This window comes from Ranitomeya imitator, chromosome 1 (assembly GCF_032444005.1).
Source record: "Ranitomeya imitator isolate aRanImi1 chromosome 1, aRanImi1.pri, whole genome shotgun sequence".
Lineage (NCBI taxonomy): Eukaryota > Metazoa > Chordata > Amphibia > Anura > Dendrobatidae > Ranitomeya > Ranitomeya imitator.
Window position 1 is genome coordinate 956,911,616 of NC_091282.1, and position 25,679 is coordinate 956,937,294.

At 43.5% G+C, this 25,679-nt stretch overlaps 1 protein-coding gene across 2 annotated transcripts in view; it reads left to right on the forward strand.

Annotated features, from left to right (window-relative positions):
- PDE5A (phosphodiesterase 5A) overlaps positions 1-25,679 on the forward strand; it is a 518,628-nt gene that overhangs the window by 126,243 nt on the left and 366,706 nt on the right. For both annotated transcript variants that reach the window (XM_069743739.1, XM_069743740.1), the window contains exon 3: positions 19,908-19,997. In XM_069743739.1, the coding sequence (XP_069599840.1) occupies positions 19,908-19,997 (90 nt within the window). The remainder of the gene's footprint in view (positions 1-19,907; positions 19,998-25,679) is intronic.

Consider the following 25,679-nt stretch of genomic DNA (forward strand, 5'->3'; position numbering starts at 1 on the left):
ACTATAAAATTAAAAAAAATCTTTTCTTTACAATTGGGAGTAATTTTAATAAGTCCAGTGCAAAGATGCTTGGTTTTGCTTATGTATGATAATGAGAAAACACCTTATAAAGAAAAAGATTCAATGGACTAGTCTCCTCCATTTGCCACCACTTCTACCCCACCTCCCCTTTGTTACCATGGGTTTATTCTGGGTAGTTCGGTTTCCTCTCACACTCTAAAAACATAAGAAAAGGGAGTTTAGATTGTTCTTACAGTGATGTTAATGTCTGTAGAGAACTGTGTAGTAAGAAGGTTCCATGTAAGTTAAGAATCAAATAATTTTTTCATTCTCGCAGTCAAAGAGACAACTGTTTTATTTTTCCATTGCTATTGATTTTTGGGCTACATACAAGTTATTGGTTAGCTTTTGTTCATATTTTGAGGACTGAAAAAAAAAATAGCAGTGTCACCATCACCAACTACAGCATTTTATACAATACATAGTTGTAATAATTGTAGTGGTACCAAATATGTATATTTTTATATTGTCTACTCCCACCGGTGATTTCCCATTCAGATATTAATATTATGTAGTCTCTGTTTCTTGTCTTTGAGCTAGCATGTGTTTATCCAAAGGAATATAAATTATTTATGCCCTGATCTTTAAACTAAGTAAGCTGTAAAAAGTGTCACGATTTCATGGCTTCTCCCTGTATAAGCAACTGTAGCAGACTATTACTTTCCAAGCCAGAGGAAGGGTGAGACTCTTTAATTTGCCCCATCTTATGTACTTGATGGGACTGGCCTATATGTCATTATCTGTTGGTGGTTCAATAAAGTATTGCCACACTGTTTTACCATCACCCTGTGTTGTCTGAGTAATATTTTGTCCACAGACAAAGAACTGGCGTTCATTGGGATGAGCTCTGGTCCATGCAATCTTCCTAAAGACAGCGGGCCAGTGGACTAGAGCACCCACTGACCTACATGTCTCCACAATGCATCTTACCAAAACAGGTGGTTAGTTGTATGAGCGATAGCAGTTGCTATAGTAAATCAATTATTAAACCTGACTCGATATGCTAATTAAAGGGAAACTATGCCACAACAGTGGTAATTATTTAACAAAGGACTTTCAGAGACTCGGAAGCTGAATATATTCTTGATCTGTTGGTTAAATGCTCCCAACTCACCTATACACATGTACACTCAGGTCAGCTAGTATATGCATTGTCAATGGGAATCAGTCAATGCCAGAGACCTCTGGTTGTGGATTATCTCCATTGTAAACCAAAGGATTGGAAGAATGATGAAATCTAACATGCCCAAACCCCTCTTTTCTCAGGCATAAACTGTCAGTGAAGCGTTTTGACACTTTAATAAACTTTAGATATTCGAGTGCCACCAAAATCAGCAGGTCCTGATGACATTCATTTGATGAGTAGCTCCCTACTTAAAACAAAAACTGCATGTGAAACTAGTCTGAGGCTGGAATTGTGTATGCAACCAAAAAAAACAAACAAAAGTGGATTAAAATGGAATAGGATAAAGGAAACTGTTTCGACCTGGTGGCCAGAACAATTATGGACCTGGTGGTTAAGAGCACACGGAATGACCTGATAGTTACTGATAATAAGGACGAGCTCTGGGAAGTGGGAACTCTGCTGACCGCAATCCCTAAACCTATCAAACACACTAGAAATAGCCGTGGATTGCGCCTAACGCTCCCTATGCAACTCGGCACAGCCTAAGAAACTAGCTAGCCCTGAAGATAGAAAAATAAAGCCTACCTTGCCTCAGAGAAATTCCCCAAAGGAAAAGGCAGCCCCCCACATATAATGACGGTGAGTAAAGATGAAAATACAAACACAGAGATTAAATAGATTTAGCAAAGTGAGGCCCGACTTACTGAACAGACCGAGGATAGGAAAGGTTACTTTGCGGTCAGCACAAAAACCTACAAAAAGACCACGCAGAGGGCGCAAAAAGACCCTCCGCACCGAATCATGGTGCAGAGGCGCTCCCTCTGCGTCCCAGAGCTTCCAGCAAGCAAGACAACAAATTAAATAGCAAGCTGGACAGAAAAATAGCAAACCAAAGAAATACAAGCTGGAACTTAGCTTCTGATGGGAAGACAGGTCACAAGAACGATCCAGGAGTGAACAGACCAATACTGGAACATTGACAGGTGGCATGGAGCAAAGATCTAAGTGGAGTTAAATAGAGCAGCAGCTAACGAATTAACCTCGTCACCTGTGAAACTCAGAAACACCCACCAGAGGAAGTCCATGGACAGAACCAGACGAAGTACCATTCATGACCACAGGAGGGAGCCCGACAACAGAATTCACAACAGTACCCCCCCCTTGAGGAGGGGTCACCGAACCCTCACCAGAGCCCCCAGGCCGACCAGGATGAGCCAAATGAAAGGCACGAACCAGATCGGCAGCATGAACATCAGAGGCAAAAACCCAGGAATTATCTTCCTGACCATAACCCTTCCACTTGACCAGGTACTGGAGTTTCCGTCTCGAAACACGAGAATCCAAAATCTTCTCCACCACATACTCCCAACTCCCCCTCAACTAACACCGGGGCAGGAGGATCAACGGATGGAACCACAGGTGCCACGTATCTCCGCAATAACGACCTATGGAACACATTATGGATGGCAAAAGAAGCAGGAAGGGCCAAACGAAATTACACAGGATTGATAACCTCAGAAATCTTATACGGACCAATGAAACGAGGCTTAAACTTAGGAGAGGAAACCTTCATAGGAACATAACGAGACGACAACCAAACCAAATCCCCAACACGAAGTCAGGGACCCACACAGCGCCGGCGGTTAGCGAAACGTTGAGCCTTCTCCTGGGACAATGTCAAATTTTCCACCACATGAGTCCAAATCTGCTGCAACCTATCCACCACAGTATCTACACCAGGACAGTCTGAAGACTCAACCTGCCCTGAAGAGAAACGAGGATGGAAACCAGAATTGCAGAAAAACGGCGAAACCAAAGTAGCCGAGCTGGCCCGATTATTAAGGGCGAACTCAGCCAATGGAAAAAAGGACACCCAATCATCCTGATCAGCAGAAACAAAGCATTTCAGATATGTTTCCAAAGTTTGATTAGTTCGTTCGGTTTGGCCATTTGTCTGAGGATGGAAAGCCAAGCAAAAAGACAAATCAATGCCCATCCTGCCACAAAAGGATCGCCAAAACCTTGAAACAAACTGGGAACCTCTGTCAGAAACGATGTTCTCCGGGATACCATGTAAACGAACCACATGCTGGAAAAATAATGGCACCAAATCAGAGGAGGAAGGCAATTTAGACAAAGGTACCAAATGGACCATCTTAGAAAAGCGATCACAAACCACCCAAATGACCGACATCTTTTGAGAGACGGGGAGATCCGAAATAAAATCCATAGAAATATGCGTCCAGGCCCTCTTCGGGACCGGCAAGGGCAAAAGCAACCCACTGGCACGAGAACAGCAGGGCTTAGCCTGAGCACATGTCCCACAGGACTGCACAAAAGAACGCACATCCCGCGACAAAGACGGCCACCAGATAGATCTAGCCACCAAATCTCTGGTACCAAAGATTCCCGGATGCCCAGCCAACACTGAACAATGAATCTCAGAGATAACTCTACTAGTCCATCTATCAGGGACAAACAGTTTCTCCGCTGGGCAACGGTCAGGTCTATCAGCCTGAAATTTTTGCAGCACCCGCCGCAAATCAGGGGAGATGGCAGACAAAATTACCCCCTCTTTGAGAATACCCGCCGGCTCAGGAACACCCGGAGAGTCAGACACAAAACTCCTTGACAGGGCATCAGCCTTCACATTCTTAGAGCCCGGAAGGTACGAAACCACAAAATCAAAACGGGAGAAAAATAATGACCATCGAGCCTGTCTCGGATTCAACCGTTTGGCAGACTCAAGATAAGTCAAATTCTTGTGATCTGTCAAGACCACCACGCGATGCTTGGCTCCTTCCAGCCAATGACGCCACTCCTCGAATGCCCACTTCATGGCCAACAATTCACGATTACCAACATCATAGTTACGCTCAGCAGGCGAAAACTTTCTAGAAAAGAAAGCACATGGCTTCATCACCGAGCCCTCAGAACTTCTTTGTGAGAAAACAGCCCCTGCTCCAATCTCAGAAGCATCAACCTCAACCTGAAACGGAAGCGAAACATCTGGCTGGCACAACACAGGGGCAGAAGAAAAACGACGCTTCAACTCCTGAAAAGCCTCTACAGCCGCAGAAGACTAATTGACCACATCAGCACCCTTCTTGGTCAAATCAGTCAACGGTTTAGCAACAGTAGAAAAATTAGCGATGAAGCGCCGATAAAAATTAGCAAAGCCCAGGAACTTTTGCAGGCTCTTCACAGATGTCGGCTGAGTCCAATCGTAAATGGCCTGGACTTTAACCCTGCTGTTCTGTTGGTCAAAAATGACCGACTTTGAACTTCAATATTCTTTAAAATATTCAAGATGCGGCTCTGAAACCCATGGCCGACCGACCCATCCTCATTTAAGTCAATCAACCACAAGTTTCAGAACCGCATCTTGAACACCCCAAAAAATACCAAAGTTAAAAATAGGTCTCCCCAGACCGAACAGAACAGCAGGGTTAACAGGGTCCATCTCGATAGTAGAAGGGGAAAAAATGAACCCCAAAAATGAAACCTTCTGAACTCCAAAAAGACACTTTGACCCCTTCACAAACAAGGAATTCGCACTAAGGACCTGGAACACCATTCTGACCTGCTTCACATGAGACTCCCAATCATCCGAAAAGACCAAAATATCATCCAAATACACAATCAGGAATTTATCCAGGTACTCTCGGAAGATGTCATGCATAAAGGACTGAAATACTGATGGAGCATTGGAAAGCCCGAATGGCATAACCAGGTACTCAAAATGGCCCTCGGGCGTATTAAATGCTGTTTTCCATTCATCGCCTTGTTCAAGATTATACGCCCCTTGAAGATCTATCTTGGTGAACCAACTAGCCCCTTTAATACGAGCAAACAAATCAGACAGCAACGACAAAAAGGATACTGAAATTTGACTGTAATTTTATTAACAAGGCGGTAATCAATACAAGGTCTCAAAGAACCATCCTTCTTGGCCACAAAAAAGAACCCCGCTCCTAACGGTGATGACGACAGGTGAATATGGCCTTTCTCCAAGGATTCCTTTATATAACTCCGCATAGCGGCGTGTTCTGGCACAGATAAATTGAACAATCGGCCCTTAGGAAACTTACTACCAGGAATCAAATTAATTGCACAATCGCAATCCCTATGAGGAGGTAGGGCACTGGCTTTGGGCTCATCAAATACATCCCGATAATCCGACAAAAACTCTGGAACTTCAGAAGGAGTGGAAGACGAAATAGACAAAAATGGAACATCACCATGTACCCCCTGGCAACCCCAGCTGGACACAGACATAGATTTCCAGTCCAATACTGGATTATGAACCTGTAGCCATGGCAACCCCAAAACGACCACATCATGGAGATTATGCAGAAAGCGGATATCCTCCTGATGTGCAGGAGCCATGCACATGGTCAATTGGGTCCAATACTGAGGCTTATTCTTGGCCAAAGGCATAGCATCAATTCCTCTCAATGGAATAGAATACTGCAAGGGCTCCAAGAAAAAACCACAGCGCCTAGCATACTCCAAGTCCATCAAATTCAGGGCAGCGCCTGAATCCACAAATGCCATAACAGAATAGGATGACAAAGAGCAAATCAGAGTAACAGACAATAGAAATTTAGACTGTACCGTACCAATGGTGGCAGACCTAGCGAACCGCTTAGTGCGCTTAGGACAATCGGAGATAACATGAGTGGAATCACCACAGTAAAAACATAGCCCATTCCGACGTCTGTGTCCTTGCCGTTCAGCTCTGGTCAAAGTCCTATCACATTGCATAGGCTCAGGCCCATGCTCAGATAGTACCGCCAAATGGTGCACAGCTTTACGCTCACGCAAGTGTCGATCGATCTGAATGGCCAAGGACATTGACTCATTCAGACCAGCAGGCATGGGAAACCCCACCATGACATCCTTAAGGGCTTCAGAGAGACCCTTTCTGAAGATTGCTGCCAGGGCACATTCATTCCACTGAGTGAGCACAGACCACTTTCTAAACTTCTGACAATATATCTCCGCTTCATCCTGACCCTGACAAAGAGCCAGCAAGATTTTCTCTGCCTGATCCACTGAATTAGGTTCATCTTAAAGCAATCCAAGCGCCAGGAAAAACGCATCAACATCACGCAATGCCGGATCTCCTGGCGCAAGGGAAAATGCCCAGTCTTGAGGGTCACTACGTAACAAAGAAATAATGATCTTTACTTGTTGAACAGGCTCACCTGAGGAGTGAGGTTTCAAGGCAAGAAACAATTTACAATTATTTTTGAAATTCAAGAACTTAGATCTATCACCAAAAAACAAATCAGGAATTGGAATCCTAGGCTCTGACATCGGATTCTGAACCACAAAATCTTGAATGTTTTGTATCCTTGTAGTGAGATTATCCATCCAAGAGGACAGACCTTGAATGTCCATGTTTACACCAGTGTCCTGAACCACCCAGAGGTAAAGGGGAAAATAGAGACAAAACACACTGCAAAGAAAAAAAAATGGTCTCAGAACTTCTCTTATCCCTCTATTGAGATGCATTAGTACTTTGGGCCACCTGTACTGTTATGACCTGGTGGTCAGGACAATTATGGACCTGGTGGTTAAGAGCACACGGAATGACCTGATAGTTACTGATAATAAGGACGAGCTCTGGGACGTGGGAACTCTGCTGACCGCAATCCCTAAACCTATCAAACACACTAGAAATAGCCGTGGATGGCGCCTAACGCTCCCTATGCAACTCGGCACAGCCTAAGAAACTAGCTAGCCCTGAAGATAGAAAAATAAAGCCTACCTTGCCTCAGAGAAATTCCCCAAAGGAAAAGGCAGCCCCCACATATAATGACTGTGAGTAAAGATGAAAATACAAACACACAAACACAGAGATGAAATAGATTTAGCAAAGTGAGGCCCGACTTACTGAACAGACCGAGGATAGGAAAGGGTACTTTGCGGTCAGCACAAAAACCTACAAAAAGACCACGCAGAGGGTGCAAAAAGACCCTCCGCACCGACTCACGGTGCGGAGGCGCTCCCTCTGCGTCCAAGAGCATCCAGCAAGCAAGACAACAAATTAAATAGCAAGCTGGACAGAAAAATAGCAAACCAAAGAAATACAAGCTGGAACTTAGCTTCTGATGGGAAGACAGGTCACAAGAACGATCCAGGAGTGAACAGACCAATACTGGAACATTGACAGGTGGCATGGAGCAAAGATCTAAGTGGAGTTAAATAGAGCAGCAGCTAACGAATTAACCTCGTCACCTGTGAAACTCAGAAACACCCACTAGAGGAAGTCCATGGACAGAACCAGCCGAAGTACCATTCATGACCACAGGAGGGAGCCCGACAACAGAATTCACAACAGGAAACATGGTCAAGCAAGACAGCAATCGTCTATATCAACCACTGGTGCTTGCAGTTCTCAGCACATGGCCAGTGCAGACTCTCAGAGAGGGATTCTGGCCTGTCTTTAGCTCCAAGACTGTGTTGTGCACACAGAGGCTGATGTTGTGGCCCAGGTGAAACTGCCTGCTGCAGGAGCACAACAAACATTCTCATCCACGAGACTTAGCTTCCTGTCCCACTTTGCAGGGGAGCACAAGACACCACTTCTGGAAGACAGAAAAGTGCAAACAGGTGGTCGGATGGATGGCAGATAATGATTCCATTATGTTTCCCAGCATCACCCTGATTTCAATATGGTCCAGTCTCACTTGCCAAGAGTCTGGACCACATTATCATCAACCCGATCTTACTTACTCTAACCATGGCTAGTGCCAGGAGACAAGTGTTCCTACACTTGGACACTCTGAGGAACTCTTTACATTTCCACTAATTGATTCTGAACTATCCCCATGCACGTTTCAAGAGGGACAAAAGTGATGCCCAAATATTTGAACAGAAATTAGTCAAGGCATCTTCTCTATGCTGTCCCCATTCCATTTGAGAGCTGCTTCCATCCATTTCAGTGATTTTTCCTGCGTCTCCAGCCCTCCTGTTAGGGTCTTCCAGAAAAATGCTCGAGTTTCCTATGGACTTCCATTATGCTTGTTACTTGTTCATAAACATGTCACTTGGCAGTTGACAACCTTATAGATATCCTAGAATCATCAGAGTTTAGGTATAATTGTTTATTATAACATTTACTGGTCAATTTTTGACCATTATGTAGACTAGAAGATCACAGAGCTAGTTGATCACAGGTCCTCTTTGGAGCCTACGTGACCATTCACATAAGTAGTGCATATTTACTCTTTCTTTTGGTATGGAAGTGGTTAAAAGTCCTTGTTTTAAGTCTGCTGAGATTCCATCTGGCTTTGGTCTCAGCTGCTGCTTATTGGTGCATCCCCTTCACTATTTAAACTCACTTCTGGCTTCCTCCCATGTTAGCAATAGGTTTTAATATATTGTGTCTAATTTACCTGGAATAGCTGTTGTGTTCCTGGAGAAGCCAAAGTGTTCTTGGAGAAGTTGTTTGTGTTCCATTTGATTCCTGTGGATAGCTTTTGTCATGTAGTTCTCCTGTCTATGCCTTTCCCTGTGTTGTCTCATTGTAGAAATAGACTAGTGTCTTGCTGCCCAGCTCATTATCTAGGGCTAAGACCCAGGGTCAGCCAGGGCTTAGGCATTTGACGGCACATGGGGGCAAAGACCCATCTAGGGTGATAGGGAGCGCAGGTGTCAGCGGTCATTATCTTACCCCTCTTTCTACTGTCAGTACTCTCTTTTATCAGTTCCCTCACAACCCTCCCTTTGTGTCACCTGCCAGGCATCTCCCTGCCCTAGTGTCATATTAATATTATTGCTGGCCACTTTTTTTGCAAGATCCTGGCATCGAAACAGTTGCGAGTCTTGCAAAATAAATGTAGACTCTGTCTTTGAAGGTGACAGATCTGCTGTTGTTTGTGGTGCAACAGCAGCAACAGATGTCACGTCTCGTGGACTCGGCTGTCAATCAGACCTATACTGAACCCAAGGAGGCTTTTCCTGACTGGTTTTCTGGGGGGGCGGGCCAAATTTGTGGTGTTCACAGAAGCCTGCAAACTTTATTTCAGACTGCGTCCTTGTTTCTCTGGGAGTGACGAACAATGGGTAGGACCTGTCATTTTCATACTTCAAGGGCATCCTCAATCCTGGGTCTTTTCCCTTCTAGTTAACTCCCAGTACCTCTGGTCAGTAGATGAGTAATTTGCAGCCTTGGGTCTCATCTATGATGATCCTGACCGAGTCTTCCTTTCGGAGTCTAAGCTACGTAGGCTACAGCAGGGGTTCGACCAGCAGATCAGTTTTGCTCGAAGTTCCGCAGGTGGGCCACTGACACCAATTGGAGTGATTCATCCCTTAGAATCCATTTCTGTCAGGGTCTGTCAGAAAGGCTTAAGGACGCCCTGGTCCTTTATGAAACTCCTGAGTCTTTAGAGGCTGCTATGGCTTTAGCCATTTGGATTGAAAGACACCCTAGGGATAGGGGTAGTGACCCCCATCCCAGTAGAATTCTCTAAGGGTAAAAGCTTTACCGAGTGTCTTAATGAACGCATGCAGCTGGGAAGAGTCTATCTTCGGTCTGAGCCTCCTGCAGTTTGCCATAAAATGGGGATTTGTTTCTTTTGTGGTCAAAGGGGTAACTACATTGGGGTCTGTCCTTCCACACATAAGCTTAAATAAAGAGGCAGAAAATTTCTGACCCCAAAGGTGTGTAGGATTACAATCTGGGCGTGTATGTTTTCTCCATAAGTTTGTCTTACCTGCATAGGTTGTGGTAGGTTTGGAAACTGAGGTCGTTTCTATACTTTTCCAACATTTTGTTAATGATATCTTTCGTGATCTGGTGGGTAAATTTGAGGTTGTATATCTCAATGGTGGCTGATAAAAAGCGTATGCCAGATCTGGACCTCTGTGTGAATAACTATGTGTGGTTGTCCACCTAAAACATTAAGTTGAAAGTTCCTTCCTGGAAACTGGATCCCAGGTTCAGTGGTCCATATAAGGTGGTCGCTGTCATTAATCCTGTAACTTTTTGCCTTGTGTTACCACAAGCACTTAAGAATTACAATGTTTTTCACAGATCATTGCTTAAAAAGTATGTTACATAGTCTGATCCTTCATCCTTGTCGCCGCCTCAAGTCATGGTGGACAGTAATCTAGAATTTCAAGTGACAAGAATTGCTGATTCTCATTTTGTCCGTTGTTCCATACAGTACCTGGTGCACTGAAAAGGTTATGGTCCGGAAGAGACAATGTTGGTGCCGGCGTCTGTAGTTAACGTCGATAAATTGGTTCATTGTTTTCATGTAGCTCATCCGGACAAACCTGGCCCTGAGTGCAGCCTCTCGTATGAAATAAGCATTGCCTTGTGTATGCACTAGGTTATTGCAGGGCTCACTTGGCAGTCTCCACGTACAGCTTATAGTGTAACACTGGGCTGGAGAGAAGAGAAATGTTGTGTACTATGTTACTATAGCAATGGTATTTATTATTAGGTAATGCCTTTGCATAAAAGTAAATGGTCCCATAACTGAAAATGGCAACAATGAGAAAGGAATTTATCATGGCAGTGTAGGGTCACATAAGGTTCATATTCTTATTACATATTGATCTCTTCTCTGGGAAGCATGTACCTTGTGAATGAAAGACATCATCTTACTGCTATTATAATAACATTAGGTTTATTGTCATTTACTGTTTGTTCTTTCTACTGCAACAGAAATTAGTTAAAGGCCGAAACTTTTGTTCATTATTTTTTTGTATTCATTATTTTATTTTTAAGGTGGTTGGGGGTGAAACCTGTGTTGTTCTCTAGTTTTTATTGTAGACTTCATAATAACAGTTATGCCAGATATTTGCTGTATAAAAGAAATACATTTATCAGATACAGCCAAGATGATAGTTAGCTAAACTCATCATTTACGTCACATCGCCACCAGGACCTGCTCTAGTGATGTCTGCTTCTGTCAACAAGCACTGCTGTACTTATTCTACAGTCAACACTAGTGATAGAAGAAATTATTGAACCAGAAGATCTTGAAGGTGCATACTCTGTGTAGCCAATAAGATTAGGGTGGCTGAGACTAGCAGTGCCATCTAGTCTGACTGTATGGTGTATGTCCTCTGCAGCTGGACTTATCGTCTCCATGCTCCAGCCAATTAGGGAGCACCACACCCTACCAACACACACATCCTGATGGAAGCTGACAGATATAGCCTTGTGATCCTTTGATTTAAGCCTGTGTAGTAACATTGTTTCCTGTTATGACATTGGCTTGTTGCACTGACTATCCTTGCATATTCTGATTTCCTGCCCTCATGGTTCTGACCCAGTTACCTGACCACTCCTGCCAGCCTGCAACATCGAATAGCAGCTCTAGCCAATGAGCCCCTGTTTAAGTCCAGATTCCTGTACAGGGGTTAAAATGTGAAGGCAAGGGCAACCCCTGGGATCTGGTAAGTTTAGTGGCTTGTGCTAAGCCTGTCTGTGGTAGTCATTTTAGAGCTACCAGGCAACCATATCTGTTGTCTTACATATGACTACCTGTAGATTTACTCTACTCGTAAGTAACAAAGATTTCCACTTAAACTTTGAATACATTTTAAAATGTTAAAGCAGCAGCCAAAAGTACAAAAATTAGGATTTTATACTTACAGAGACATGGCAACTTAAAGGGAATCTGTGACCCCCTGGACACTTTTAAGCTATTACTATGGGCATACAGGTAATAGAATGGCTAAAATATTATTACCTTTTATTACCTTTTATGCCTCATTGCTGCTGTCTAGTTGTGGAGAAGTAGAGTTTTAATGTTTTATGTTAATGATTTCACCCCGCCTCTGGGGCATGCGGTGCCTGGAAGAAATCCCTGCCTCCCGACTTCAATATAATACCATGCACTGTGCAGTAGCAGTGACATGCCTGCACAGAAGCAGGATGAAGACAGTGACAGTTCAGTGCCGACAGCTGTCAGTGACAGTTGAGCAGCACGGAAAGAGGTTTGGGGACCCACGCCATCGGCCCCCGCACTCAAATCATTATGATCGGTCAGTCAATCTAACTGACCTATCACAGCATGAGCACGCAGGACGTGCAGAAATATCAGCACCTCCTGCCCGATCAAAGCAGGAGCTCGGCGCTGCTAGTGGCCGAGCTCCTGCACTTACAGCCAGGGATGGTGTCAGCACCACCCCTGGCTGTTTTACCTCCTAATTGGAGGGGAGCTCACTCTGACTTCAGATTGGCGCCCCCAAGTCGTCATCGCTGGGGCACGATTGCTGTCATGGTGACCCAGGATCATCATGATGACCACCCGAGTCACCAAGCTGCAGAAAGCTTCTGAGACCAAGCTCAAAGCATCGTAAGAAGCTTTGTGTACAGATACAGTTAGGTCCATATATATTTGGACAGAGACAACATTTTTCTAATCTTGGTTATAGACATTACCACAATGAATTTTAAACAAAACAATTCAGATTCCGTTGAAGTTCAGACTTTCAGCTTTCATTTGAGGGTATCCACATTAACATTGGATGAAGGGTTTGGGAGTTTCAGCTACCGTAATTAACATGTGCCACCCTGTTTTTAAAGGGACCAAAAGTAATTGGACATATTCAATAATTTTAAATAAAATGTTCATTTTTAGTACTTGGTTAAAAACCCTTTGTTGGCAATGACTGCCTGAAGTCTTGAACTCATGAACATCACCAGATGCTGTGTTTCCTCCTTTTTGATGCTCTGCCAGGCCTTGACTGCAGTGGTTTTCAGTTGCTGTTTGTGTGGGGGCCTTTCTGTCTGAAGTTTAGTCTTTAACAAGTGAAATGCATGCTCAATTGGGTTGAGATCAGTGACTGACTTGGCCATTCAAGAATATTCCACTTCTTTGCTTTAATAAACTCCTGGGTTGCTTTGGCTTTATGTTTTGGGTCATTGTCCATCTGTAGTATGAAACGATGACCAATCAGTTTTGCTGCATTTGGCTGGATCTGAGCACACAGTATGGCTCTGAATACCTCAGAATTCATTCGGCTGCTTCTGTCCTGTGTCACATCATCAATAAACACTAGTCACCCAGTGCCACTGGCAGCCATGCATGCCCAAGCCATCACACTGCCTCTGCTGTGTTTTACAGATGATGTGGTATGCTTTGGATCATGAGCTGTACCACGTCTTCACCATACTTTTCTCTTTCCATCATTCTGGTAGAGGTTGATCTTGGGTTCATCTGTCCAAAGAATGTTCTTCCAGAACTGTGCTGGCTTTTTTAGATTTTTTTTAGCAATGTCCAGTCTAGCCTTTTTATTCTTGACGGTTATGAGCTGCTTGCACCGTGCAGTGAACCCTCTGTATTTACTTTCATGCAGTCTTCTCTTTATGGTAGATTTGGATATTGATACGCCGACCTCCTGGAGAGTGTTGTTCACTTGGTTGGCTGTTGTGAAGGGGTTTCTCTTCACCATGGAGATTATTCTGCGATCATCCACCACTGTTGTCTTCCGTGGGCGCCCAGGTCTTTTTGCATTGATGAGTTCACCAGTGCTTTCTTTCTTTCTCAGGATGTACCAAACTGTAGATTTTGCCACTCCTAATATTGTAGCAATTTCTCGGATGGGTTTTTTCTGTTTTCGCAGCTTAAGGATGGCTTGCTTCACCTGCATGGAGAGCTCCTTTGACTGCATGTTTACTTCACAGCAAAACCTTCCAAATGCAAACACCACACCTCAAATCAACTCCAGGCCTTTTATCTGCTTAATTGAGAATGACATAATGAAGGGATTGCTCACACCTATCCATGAAATAGCCTTGGAGTCAATTGTCCAATTACTATTGGTTCCTTTAAAAACAGGGTGGCACATGTTAAGGAGCTGAAACTCCTAAACCCTTCATTCAATTTTAATGTGGATACCCTCAAATGAAAGCTGAAAGTCTGAACTTCAACTGCATCTGAATTGTTTTGTTTAAAATTCATTGTGGTAATGTCTATAGCCAAAATTAGAAAAATGTTGTCTCTGTCCAAATATATATGGACCTAACTGTATAATGAATTGCAATTCTGTATCAATAACGCTCTGGCCCTCCCAAGTCTCGCCATGTGGCTAAGCAGTACTGTACAGCCACATATGGGGTATTGCTACATTAAGCAGAAATTGTGTGACAAATTTTTTTTGCCATTTTTATCCATCTTTCCATGTAAAAATGTAAAATCTGGAGCTAAAACTATTTTTGTGATAAAAATGTACCGTATATTTCGCTTTATAAGATGCACCTAATTATAAGACGCACCCCCAAATTTGGTGAAGAAAAAGAGAAAAAAATATTTTTGTTATGTTAAATGGGGGTCTGTCTTATAATACCAGTGTCCGTCTTACAAGTCATATGTCCCTCATCCTGGTATCTATATAACCCCCATCCTTGTGCTGGCACATGCCCCCCTGTGCTGCTGTCAGGCACATGCCCCCTGGTCACTATATGCCCCCTGTGCTGCTGGCAGACATGCCCCCCTGGGTCACTATATGCCCCCTTGTACTGCTGGCAGGCACATGCCCCCCTGGTCACAATATGTCCCTTTGTTCTGCTGGCAGGGACATGCCCCCCCCCGGTCACTCTATGCCCCCCCTGTGCTGCTGGCAGGCACATCCCCCCTGGGTCACACTATGCCCCCTTGTGCTGCTGGCAGGGACATGCCCCCGGTCACTATATGCCCCCCTGTGCTGCTGGAAGACACATGCCCCCCTGTGCTGCTGGAAGACACATGCCCCCTGTGTTGCTGGAAGACACATGCCCTCCCCCTGTGCTACTGGACGACACATGCCCCCCTGTGCTGCTGGAAGACAAATGCCCCCCCTGTGCTGCTGGAAGACACATGCCCTCCCCCTGTGCTGCTAGCAGACACATAAACGCCCCTGTGCTGCTGGAAGACACATGCCCCTCCTGTGCTGCTGGCAGACACATGCCCCCCTGTGCTGCTGGAAGACACATGCCCCCCCTGTGCTGCTGGCAGACACATAAAAGCCCCTGTGCTGCTGGAAGACACATGCCCCCCTGTGCTGCTGGCAGACACATGCCCCCCTGTGCTGCTGGAAGACACATGCCCCCCCTGTGCTGCTGGCAGACACATAAAAGCCCCTGTGCTGCTGGAAGACACATGCCCCCCTGTGCTGCTGGACAACACATGCCCCCCTGTGCTGCTGGCAGACACATGCCCCCCTGTGCTGCTGGAAGACACATGCCCCCCCTGTGCTGCTGGCAGACACATAAAAGCCCCTGTGCTGCTGGAAGACACATGCCCCTCCTGTGCTGCTGGCAGACACATGCCCCCCTGTGCTGCTGGAAGACACATGCCCCCCCTGTGCTGCTGGCAGACACATAAAAGCCCCTGTGCTGCTGGAAGACACATGCCCCCCTGTGCTGCTGGACAACACATGCCCCCCTGTGCTGCTGGCAGACACATAAGCGCCCCTGTGCTGCTGGAAGACACATGCCCCTCCTGTGCTGCTGGCAGACACATGCCCCCCCTGTGCTGCTGGCAGGCACATGCCCCCCTGTGCTGCTGGAAGACACATCCCCCCCTGTGCTGCTGGAAGACACATGCCCCCCCTGTGCTGCTGGACAACACATGCCCCCCCTGTGCTGCTGGAAGACACATGCCCCCCCTGTGCTGCTGGACAACACATGCCCCCCCTGTGCTGCTGGAAGACACATGCCCCCCCTGTGCTGCTGGACAACACATGCCCCCCCTGTGCTGCTGGACAACACATGCCCCTCCCCCCGTGCTGCTGGAAGACACATGCCCCCCTGTGCTACTGGAAGACACATGCCCCTCTGTGCTGCTGGAAGACACATCCCCCCGCTGTGCTGCTGGCAGACACATGACACCCCCTGTGCTGCTGGCACTCACATGCTTCCCCCCCCCCCTGTGCTGCTGGCAGACACATGATAAAATTAACACTTAACTCACCTTCAGATGATGGCTCCGTGCTCACAGCTTTGGTTGTGCTTCCTGTTTCCCAGGCATCAGATCATGTGACCTGAGCACACAGTGATGTCATCACTGTGCTATGCCGATCACATGATCAGATGTCAGCACAGACACAGGAAGCAACTGAGGAGCTGTGAGTACGGAGCCATCATCTGAAGGTGAGTTAAGTGTTTGTTATTCTATCATGTGCCTGCCAGCAGCACAGGGGGGGGGGCATACAAGAGTGATGGGGGCCATATCCATGATGGGAGGGGGGGAGATGCAGGCACATGTAATGTTCGCTGCTCCCCTGTGAATCAACTGGGCAGCTTCAGCACCAAGGTGATGGACAGCGGGTGCAGTGAATATTACATGAGGCTAATGAGCGGGAGCGGGAGCCTGCAGCCAGCCCACCCCAGCCACCACTCCAGAACTGCTCCCCCTCCTCTAGCACACAGATTCGGATTATAAGATGCACCCCCTGCTTTCACCCAAAATTTGGGGGAACAAAAGTGCGTCTTATAATCAGAAAAATATAGTAATTATTTCTTCTTCACTGCTGTTCTGCTGTTCTGGCACCGCACCTCAGTGGGTCATGGCACACGCAATCCATAACATTTTAGTTTGCACTATAATATTGCGCTCCTTCCTTTCTTAAGGTACCTTCACACATAACGATATCGTTAATGAAATCGTTCTGTGTGACAGCGACCAACGATCAGGCCCCTGCTGGGAGATCGTTGGTCGCTGAATAAAGTCCAGAACTTTATTTCGTCGCTGGACTCCTGCTGACATCGCTGGATCAGCGTGTGTGACACCGATCCAGCGATGTCTTCACTGGTAACCAGGGTAAACATCGGGTAACTAAGCGCAGGGCCGCGCTTAGTAACCCGATGTTTACCCTGGTTACCATCCTAAAAGTAAAAAAAAACAAACAGTACATACTTACCTACAGCCGTCTGTCCTCCAGCGCTGTGCTCTGCACTCCTCCTGTACTGGCTGTGAGCGTCGGTCAGCCGGAAAGCAGAGCGGTGACGTCACCGCTCTGCTTTCCGGCCGCTGTGCTCACAGTCAGTACAGGAGGAGTGCAGAGCACAGCGCTGGAGGACAGACGGCTGTAGGTAAGTATGTAGTGTTTGTTTTTTTTTACTTTTAGGATGGTAACCAGGGTAAACATCGGGTTACTAAGCGCGGCCCTGCGCTTAGTTACCCGATGTTTACCCTGGTTACCAGCATCGTTGGTCGCTGGAGAGCTGTCTGTGTGACAGCTCTCCAGCGACCAAACAGCGACGCTGCAGCGATCCGGATCGTTGTCGGTATCGCTGCAGCGTCGCTTAATGTGAAGGGGCCCTTAGCTTTGCAGTGTTCCCCAAAGGTTGTTCCCAATTACATGCAAGGCATTGGTGCAATCAGGAGAAATTGCACAACAAATTGTGAGGTCCATTTTTTCCTATTAGCCCTTATACAAATTAAAAATTTGGAGCTAAAACATAATTTTTGCGGTAAAAATGTAATTATTCTTTCTTCACCCTCAAATGGTATAAATTTTAGTGATTCACATGTGGTGTCAACCTTCTTACTACACCCCTAGATGAATTAATTGAAAGATGTAGTTTGTAAAATTATGTCACTTACGGAGGGTTACTGCTGCTCTGGCAACTCAGGGGCTCCGCCAATGTGACATGGCACCCAGAAACCATTCCAGCAAGATCTGAACTCCAATATGGCACTTTTTCCATTATTATCTTTGTACTGTGCCTCAAAAGTAGTTTGAGACCACATATGGAGTATTGGCACACAAAATTTTGAGGTCCATTTTCTCCTGTTACCCTTGTGAAAGAAAAAATGAGTCTAAAAGAAAATTTTTATGGGAAAAAGTTTCTACTTTAGAAACTTCAGTGAAGAACCTGGGTGTTCAAGATGCTCACCAGACATCTAGATACATTTCTTAAGGGGTTCTAGTTTCCAAAATGTGGTTATCTGTGGGGGGTTTCCACTGTTTAGGCACATCAGGGGCTCTCCAAACGCATTTGGCATCCGCTCTCGATTTCAACCATTATTGCGTTCAAAAAGTCAAACGGTGCTCCTTCTCTTCCAAGCCCTGCCATGTGCCCAAAGAGTAGTTTTCACTGACCTATGGGGTATCAAAGTACTCAGAAGAAATTGCAAAATTGCATAACAAGTTTTCTGGTCTATTTTCTCCTGTTACACTTGTGAAAATAAAAAATTTGGAGCAAAAATTTTTGTGAAAAAAAGTTAAATGTTCATTTTATCCTTCCACATTCCATTAATTTCCTGTGAAGCACCTGAAGGGTAAATAAACTTCTTAAATATGGATTTGAGGAGTTTCAGGGGTGCAGTTTTTAGAATGGTTTCACATTTTGGTATTCTCTGTCATTTAGGCCTTTCAAAGTCACTACAAATGTGATGGGGTCCTGAAAAAAATGGTTTTGTAAATGTTGCTGTAAAAATGAGAAGTTGTTGATCAACTTTTAACCCTTCTAACTTTCTACCCCCAAAAAATTATGTTTCAAAAATGTACTGATGTAAAATGGACATGTGGTAAGTTTTATTTAACTATTTTGTGTGAAATGAGTCTCTTATTTAAGGGAATAAGAATTAAAATTTACAAAATTGTGAAATTTTCAAAAATTTTGCCAAATTTCTGATATTTTCACAAATGCAATTCATATTGAGCAGTTTTTACCACCACCATGTAGTACGATATCTCAAGAGAAAACAGAATCACTGGGATCCGTTAAAGTGTTCCACTGCTCCCACCTTCGTGCAAATTGAACATGAAGAGGAAATTAGAAGTCAGCTGCAGCCCAGACTTCCTCTTCATGTTCAATTTGTCCAAAAGCAAGGTCATTGATGCCAGCGCTGATTGGACTCCGGGGTCACATGTCACAACAACAGCATGGGAGCATCGGGAGAGCGAGTGCCAATACCACAGGAATGGTGCTTTCACGGGAGGTAAGTATAAGCTTTTTTTGTTTTATTGCGGCCAAACGTTGGGTATGAGAAGGAATTGTCCAAGTAGTTGACAACCTATTTAATAAAATAAATAAGCATCTCAAATGCATCTTTGATCACTCGTTCAAATCTATTCTTGGTTAAAAGCAACCAGATTGATTATCTTCATAAACAGCAAAACACATCACAATACGACATAAGCACCTTGTACATCTAGCCAATTACTACAGTAAATATTATGTATAAAGACCAAGATAGCACTCAGTCCACATGATTTCCTCATCTCCATCTGCTACAATATACACAAAAGAATTTTCCAGACACACAGATTATTGTTTTCTTTTGTACATTTTTTTTACAAAGATGCTTTTAGAAAACCAGTAAAATAATAATAATAAAAAAGTTAGTAGCAATGTAAGCAAACCTGCAAAATGAAGCTTCCTTGGCTCTATCAAATAAAAATAAATGTCTCTACAAGATATACATACTAGCTCTCTATGTTTTAGCTACCTGAGCTATAAGATAGGGGTTTGTTATACAGTATGGTATATTTAATTCTTTTTTATTTGCTTTCGATATATAATTTCTAATGTTTGTGCCTGATTCAGTCTTCCCTCTCTGGTGTGTCCACCTGTTGATGGGATTGACAAGTCGTTGTATAGCAGAGAGGATGTTCGTTTTCTGCAGTGCTTCTTTAATTAGCTGCTGCCATTAAGTATTTAGGCTGGAATGTCGGTCGTCTCATCAGATTTTCCAAATGATAAATCACTTCTAATCATTTATCTAATTAGACAATGTTGTTTTCTCTTTCTTTTCAGGATTCCAGATTCAATGCGGAAGTTGACCAAATTACTGGTTACAAAACACAAAGTATCCTTTGTATGCCAATAAAGAACCACAGAGAAGAGGTAAGCCAAACATTTTTTCCCTTAAATCTTCCCATTTTCTGAGCACATAGGCTAACAAGACTGACTTACACTACCCGCTGTTATATAGGATATAAAGAGTGTCTTTCACCAATGAATACATTTGAAGAGGAATTTTATTGTAGAAGTCCTTAAAGTACCAGAATTGTTTGGACACTGTCCTCCAAGTATGACGCAAAAAATACTGAATAACATTCCTCACTGTAATAGATAAAGCACCATAACACTGTCCTCTATGTAGTATGGCACACATACACTGACGAGCAAAATGGTAACAAAGCTTTGAACTTTTGACTTTCAGGCTCTGTATCTCACCATCCACTACTGCTTTGATCCTGAGACTACCATCATTTTATAGACAATCATCTTGGCTATCTCATACATAAATTTGACTTGCCACTATTTTGCATGTTCTAAACAAACACCTAAAGTAATAAGCTTTTAGAAAAAGCTAAAAGAGTCTTTGTTGCTATTCATTGTTAAAGTATAACAAAAAAGAAGCGTATGGCTATGCAAAAACATGACATATCTACAGTATATTTTTCTATTTTGTCATATTTTAACAATGAATATCAATAAAGTCTCTTTTAGCATTTTCTAAAAGCCTTATTACTTTAGGTACCGTGTTTATTATGCAAAATCAATAGACAAAGGCGTCAGTTCATCAAAGTGTATTCACAAGAAATATGGTGTAAACACTTCGTTTACGCACTAGTTTCTCCCAGGTCTGCCAAAATGCGCTGAGCTTGAGTGGAGCATGGTTTGATGCTACAGCTTGTCTAATTCCGGACAATCTGTGGCATACCTTACCCCAGAAATCTTACTCCAGTCTCTGACTGGCTTAAGATTCATGGCAAAGCACACATAAGCATATGCCACTTTTCAAACGCACAGGATTCATCAAGAGGAATGCGCCCCTTAATGAATCAGGCGGCTGACTCCAGCATGCTCTCTCATTAAGATAGGCACAAAGAACGCCAGTCTTGATAAATTGGGACTTAAATATTAATTAAATCAGACAAATAAAATAAAAAACATGATTAACCCCTTAATGACCGCCAATACGTCTTTTAACTGACCTGAGATATAAGAGAATAGCCTCCCCATACAGATGACAATCCAGCATCTGTTGGTTGTACACTATAGCTGACAACTTGCTGTATCAGCCACGATCAGTATTTGCACCTTCTAAATCTGTTTAACCCCTTAGATGCTGCTGTCAATAGTGACTACATCATTATAAATGGTTAACAGAGTGTGGGGGCTTCTTCTTTATCCCAATTGGTGCCCTCAGATCATGATTTTGTTGTCCTGATGTTTGCGATGGTAATTCATGACCAAATAGCGGCCTTAGAGTCTGACGGCTATAGTAATCTGTTTAGAAGTTAGCAACATTTAGGTGGTAAAAATACACATTTTCATTTCTGTCATGCCACTTTGCATTAATTCCTGTAAAGCACCTGAAGGGTTAATAAACTACCTGACAGCAGTTTTCAATATGTTTAGGGGTGCTGTTTTTAAAATGGTATCACGTTTGGGGATTTCCCAATATATGGGACCCCTAAAGTCACTTCAAACATGGATAAGTCCCTAAAAAAATAAATGTGGTAAATTTCTTTGAAAAAATGAAAAATTGCTGCTACATTTTTAAACCTCCTAAAATGCTAACAAAATAAAATAACATTTTACAAATGATGCTGATGTAAAGCCGACATGTGGGAAATGTTATTTATTAATGGTTTGCTGTTGTATGACTATCTGGATTAAAGGGATAATCATTCAAATTTAGAAAATTGCTAATTTTTTAACATTTTTCTCAAATTTTTTATATTTTTTATAAATAAACACAAAAAATGTTGAACTAAATTTACCATTATCATAAAGTATAATGTGTCACGAAAAAACAATCTCAAAATCACTGGGATTTGTTGAAGCGTTGCAGAGTTATTACCACATAAAGTGACACTGGTCAGATTTCAAAAATTTGGCTCGGTCACTAAGGGGTTAAAATAGGAAAACATATCACAGGATTAAACATCTAACTGTCCAACATGCTGATATGTAAGAATAACACTTGTTATGGAGGAATTATGGATTAGATCAATCAAAATGTAATATCCTGGGACACCTGTCAGCTTCTCTTGTCTTTTGTGTAGATAAATTAGTGAGTAGCTGGCAATTGCTGAAAGGGCAAACGTTTACTGTGTACATCCTCGTTAAGAAAGAGATGCTAATTAATGCAAAGGGAGATACTTACCCCTGAGGCAGATGGTGCACCTCCAGTCCAGACCTCACATTGCACAAATGGAAATGGAACAAGATGCAGCGAGGTTGCTCAGGGAAGGTAAGTAGGATGTGTGCTGGATGCCGGCGACTGCGGCTGTAACTGTGTGTGCTATAAGAGAAAAGAATATTCACTGCTAGCGCAGTGAATATTAATTTCTCTTAGCAGCGGGCACAGGCTTTAGCTGCAGCCGCCGGCTCCATCCTCTGTGACCCGCTGCTCCGCCGCTCCTCCTCCCTCACCGTCTTTCTGGGATAATGACTCGTGTATAAGCCGAGGGGGGGCGTTTTCAGCATTCACCTTTTATAATAATGGAGAATAAACTTTCTCTGCAATATCTATGAGAAATCATATTCTTAAAAATGTGCTTTGTGTTATATAACTAGAACTCTACTATATAATTGTCTAAGGGTCACTTCCGTCTGTCCTTCTTTCTGTCACGGATATTCATTTGGTCGCGGCCTCTGTCTGTCATGGAAATCCAAGTCGCTGATTGGTCGTGGCAAAACGCCCACGACCATTGCCATGACCAATCAGCGACGGGCGCAGTCCGGCGGCAACATGGCCGCTCCTTCCTCCCTGCAGTCAGTGCCCGCTCCATATTCCACTCCAGTCAGCGCTCACACAGGGTTAATGGCAGCGCTAATGGACCGCCTTTTGCTGCGGTGTAACGCACTCCATTAACGCTGCTATTAACCCTGTGTGACCAACTTTTTTACTATCGAGGCTGCCTATGCAGCCTCAATAGTAAAAAGATCTAATGTTAAAAATAATAAAAAAATTAAAAAATCATCATATACTCACATTCCGGCGCCATTCCTGCTCCTCACGACGCTCCGGTGACCGCTCCATGCAAGCGGCAGGTTCCGGTGGCAAGGATGGTATGAGATAAGGACCTGCCATGACGTCATGGTCATGTGACCGTGTCGTCATCACAGTTCCTGCGCCCATACCAACCCTGGAACCGGAAGCTGCCGCGTGCACCGCACACAGGGCCAGGACTTCAACGGAGGGTGAGTATATGTTTATTTTTTATTTTAAGTCTGTATACTACATGGCTCTGTGCTGTATACTCCATCACTGTGCAATATACTACGTGGCTGGGCAATATACTACGTGACTGGGCAATATACTACGTGGCTGGGCAATATACTATGTGGCTGGGCAATATACTACGTGGCTGGGCAATATACTACGTGACTGGGCAATATACTATGTGGCTGGGCAATATACTACGTGGCTGGGCAATATACTACGTGGCTGGGCAATATACTACGTGACTGGGCAATATACTATGTGGCTGGGCAATATACTATGTGGCTGGGCAATATACTACGTGGCTGGGCAATATACTACATGACTGGGCAATATACTACGTGACTGGGCAATATACTACGTGGCTGGGCAATATACTAAGTGACTGGGCAATATACTACGTGACTGGGCAATATACTACGTGGCTGGGCAATATACTACGTGACTGGGCAATATACTACGTGGCTGGGCAATATACTACGTGACTGAGCAATATACTAAGTGGCTGGGCAATATACTACGTGACTGGGCAATATACTACGTGGCTGGGCAATATACTACGTGGCTGGGCAATATACTACGGGACTGGGCAATATATTACGTGGCTGGGCAATATACTACGTGACTGGGCAATATACTACGTGGCTGGGCAATATACTACGTGGACATGCATATTCTAGAATACCCGATGCGTTAGAATTGGGCCACCATCTAGTAAATATATAAATTCTAATTTGTCAGCCTTATACCGTTGCTGTCTGCTATGAGTTATTAAATGTTTACATATGGATTCTGAAAACCTGTACAGAATTATAAATTCCAAGAGCTTAGACTTTTCTTCAGTTATGTCCAGGCTCCTCTCCTTGAGCTAAACAGATTAAAATAATACATCTTTCTCAAATAATATGGCAAAATCTATATTTAGAATGTATCACTTTCAAGCTTCGGCTTTTTAAGCCCTTTACCCTCCAAGCTTGTTCTCGCTTTCATGACCAGGCCAAATTTTACAATTCTGACCAGTATCACTTTGTGGTAATAACTCGGGAACGCTTCAATGGATTCTGAGATTGTTTTCTCAAGACATATTGTACATCATGAGGTGGACGTGGCGGTATAGGTGGAAGTGGCTGGGTAGCACAGTGGCTCAGTGGTTAGCACTGCAAGCTTGCAGTGCTGGGATCCCCTGTTCAAATCCCACCAAGGAGTTTGTATGCTCTCCCTTTGTTTGCGTGAGTTTCCTCCAGGTGCTCCAGATTTCTCTCACATTCCAAAGACATGCAAATAGAGAATCTAGATTGTGAGTCCCAATGAGGACATCGATGATAATGTATATAAAGAGCTGTGGAATATGATAGCCCTATATAGGCAAAACATAAAACTAAATAAATCAAGACAGTGGTAAAATTTGTTCTATATGGCTTGCATTTATTTGTGAAAATGTTGTAAATTTGGTGAAAATTTTAAGCATTTTACAATTTTCAAACTTTTGATTTTATGCCCTTAAACCAGAGACTTATATCACACAAATTAGTTAATAAATAACATTTACCACATAACTCCTTCACAACTGCATCATTTTCGAGACATGATTTTTTTTGTTAGGAAGTGAGAAGAAGTAAAAGTTGATCAGCAATTTCTCATTTTTACAACAACATTTACAAAACCATTTTTTTTTCAGGACCCCATCACAGTTGAAATAACTTTTAGGGGACTATATGACAGAAAATACCCAAAAGTTACACCATTATAAAAATGGCAGGCTTCAAAGTCCTCAAACACATTCAAGAAGTTTTTTAACTCTTCAAGTGCTTTACAGGAATTAATGCAATGTGGAAGATAAAAATGAACATTTTATTTTTTTCATAAAAATTTTACTGTAGCCCCCAATTTTTTATTTTCACAAGCGTAACAAGAGAATATGGACCCCCAAAATCTGTTGCCCATTTTCTTCTAAATACATCAATACCCCATATTTGGGGGAAAAGTACTGTTTGGGCTCATGGCAGGGCTCGCATTATTTAACTTCTTAAAAGCAAAAATGCCTGAAATCAAGAGTGGACGCCATGTTGCGATTGGAGAGCCCCTGATGTGCCTAAACAGTGGAAACCCCCACAAGTGATCCCATTTTGTAAACTAGATCCCTCAAGCAGTGAATATAGATCTGTCATGAACAACTTGAACCCACAGGTACTTCACAGAAGTTTATAAAACAGAACCGTGAAAATAAGAAATCACATTTTTCTGACAAAATTTTATGTTAGACCCAATTTTTTTTATTTTCACAAGGGTAACAGGAGAAAATGGAACACAAAATTTGTTGTGCAATTTCACTTGAGTATGCATAT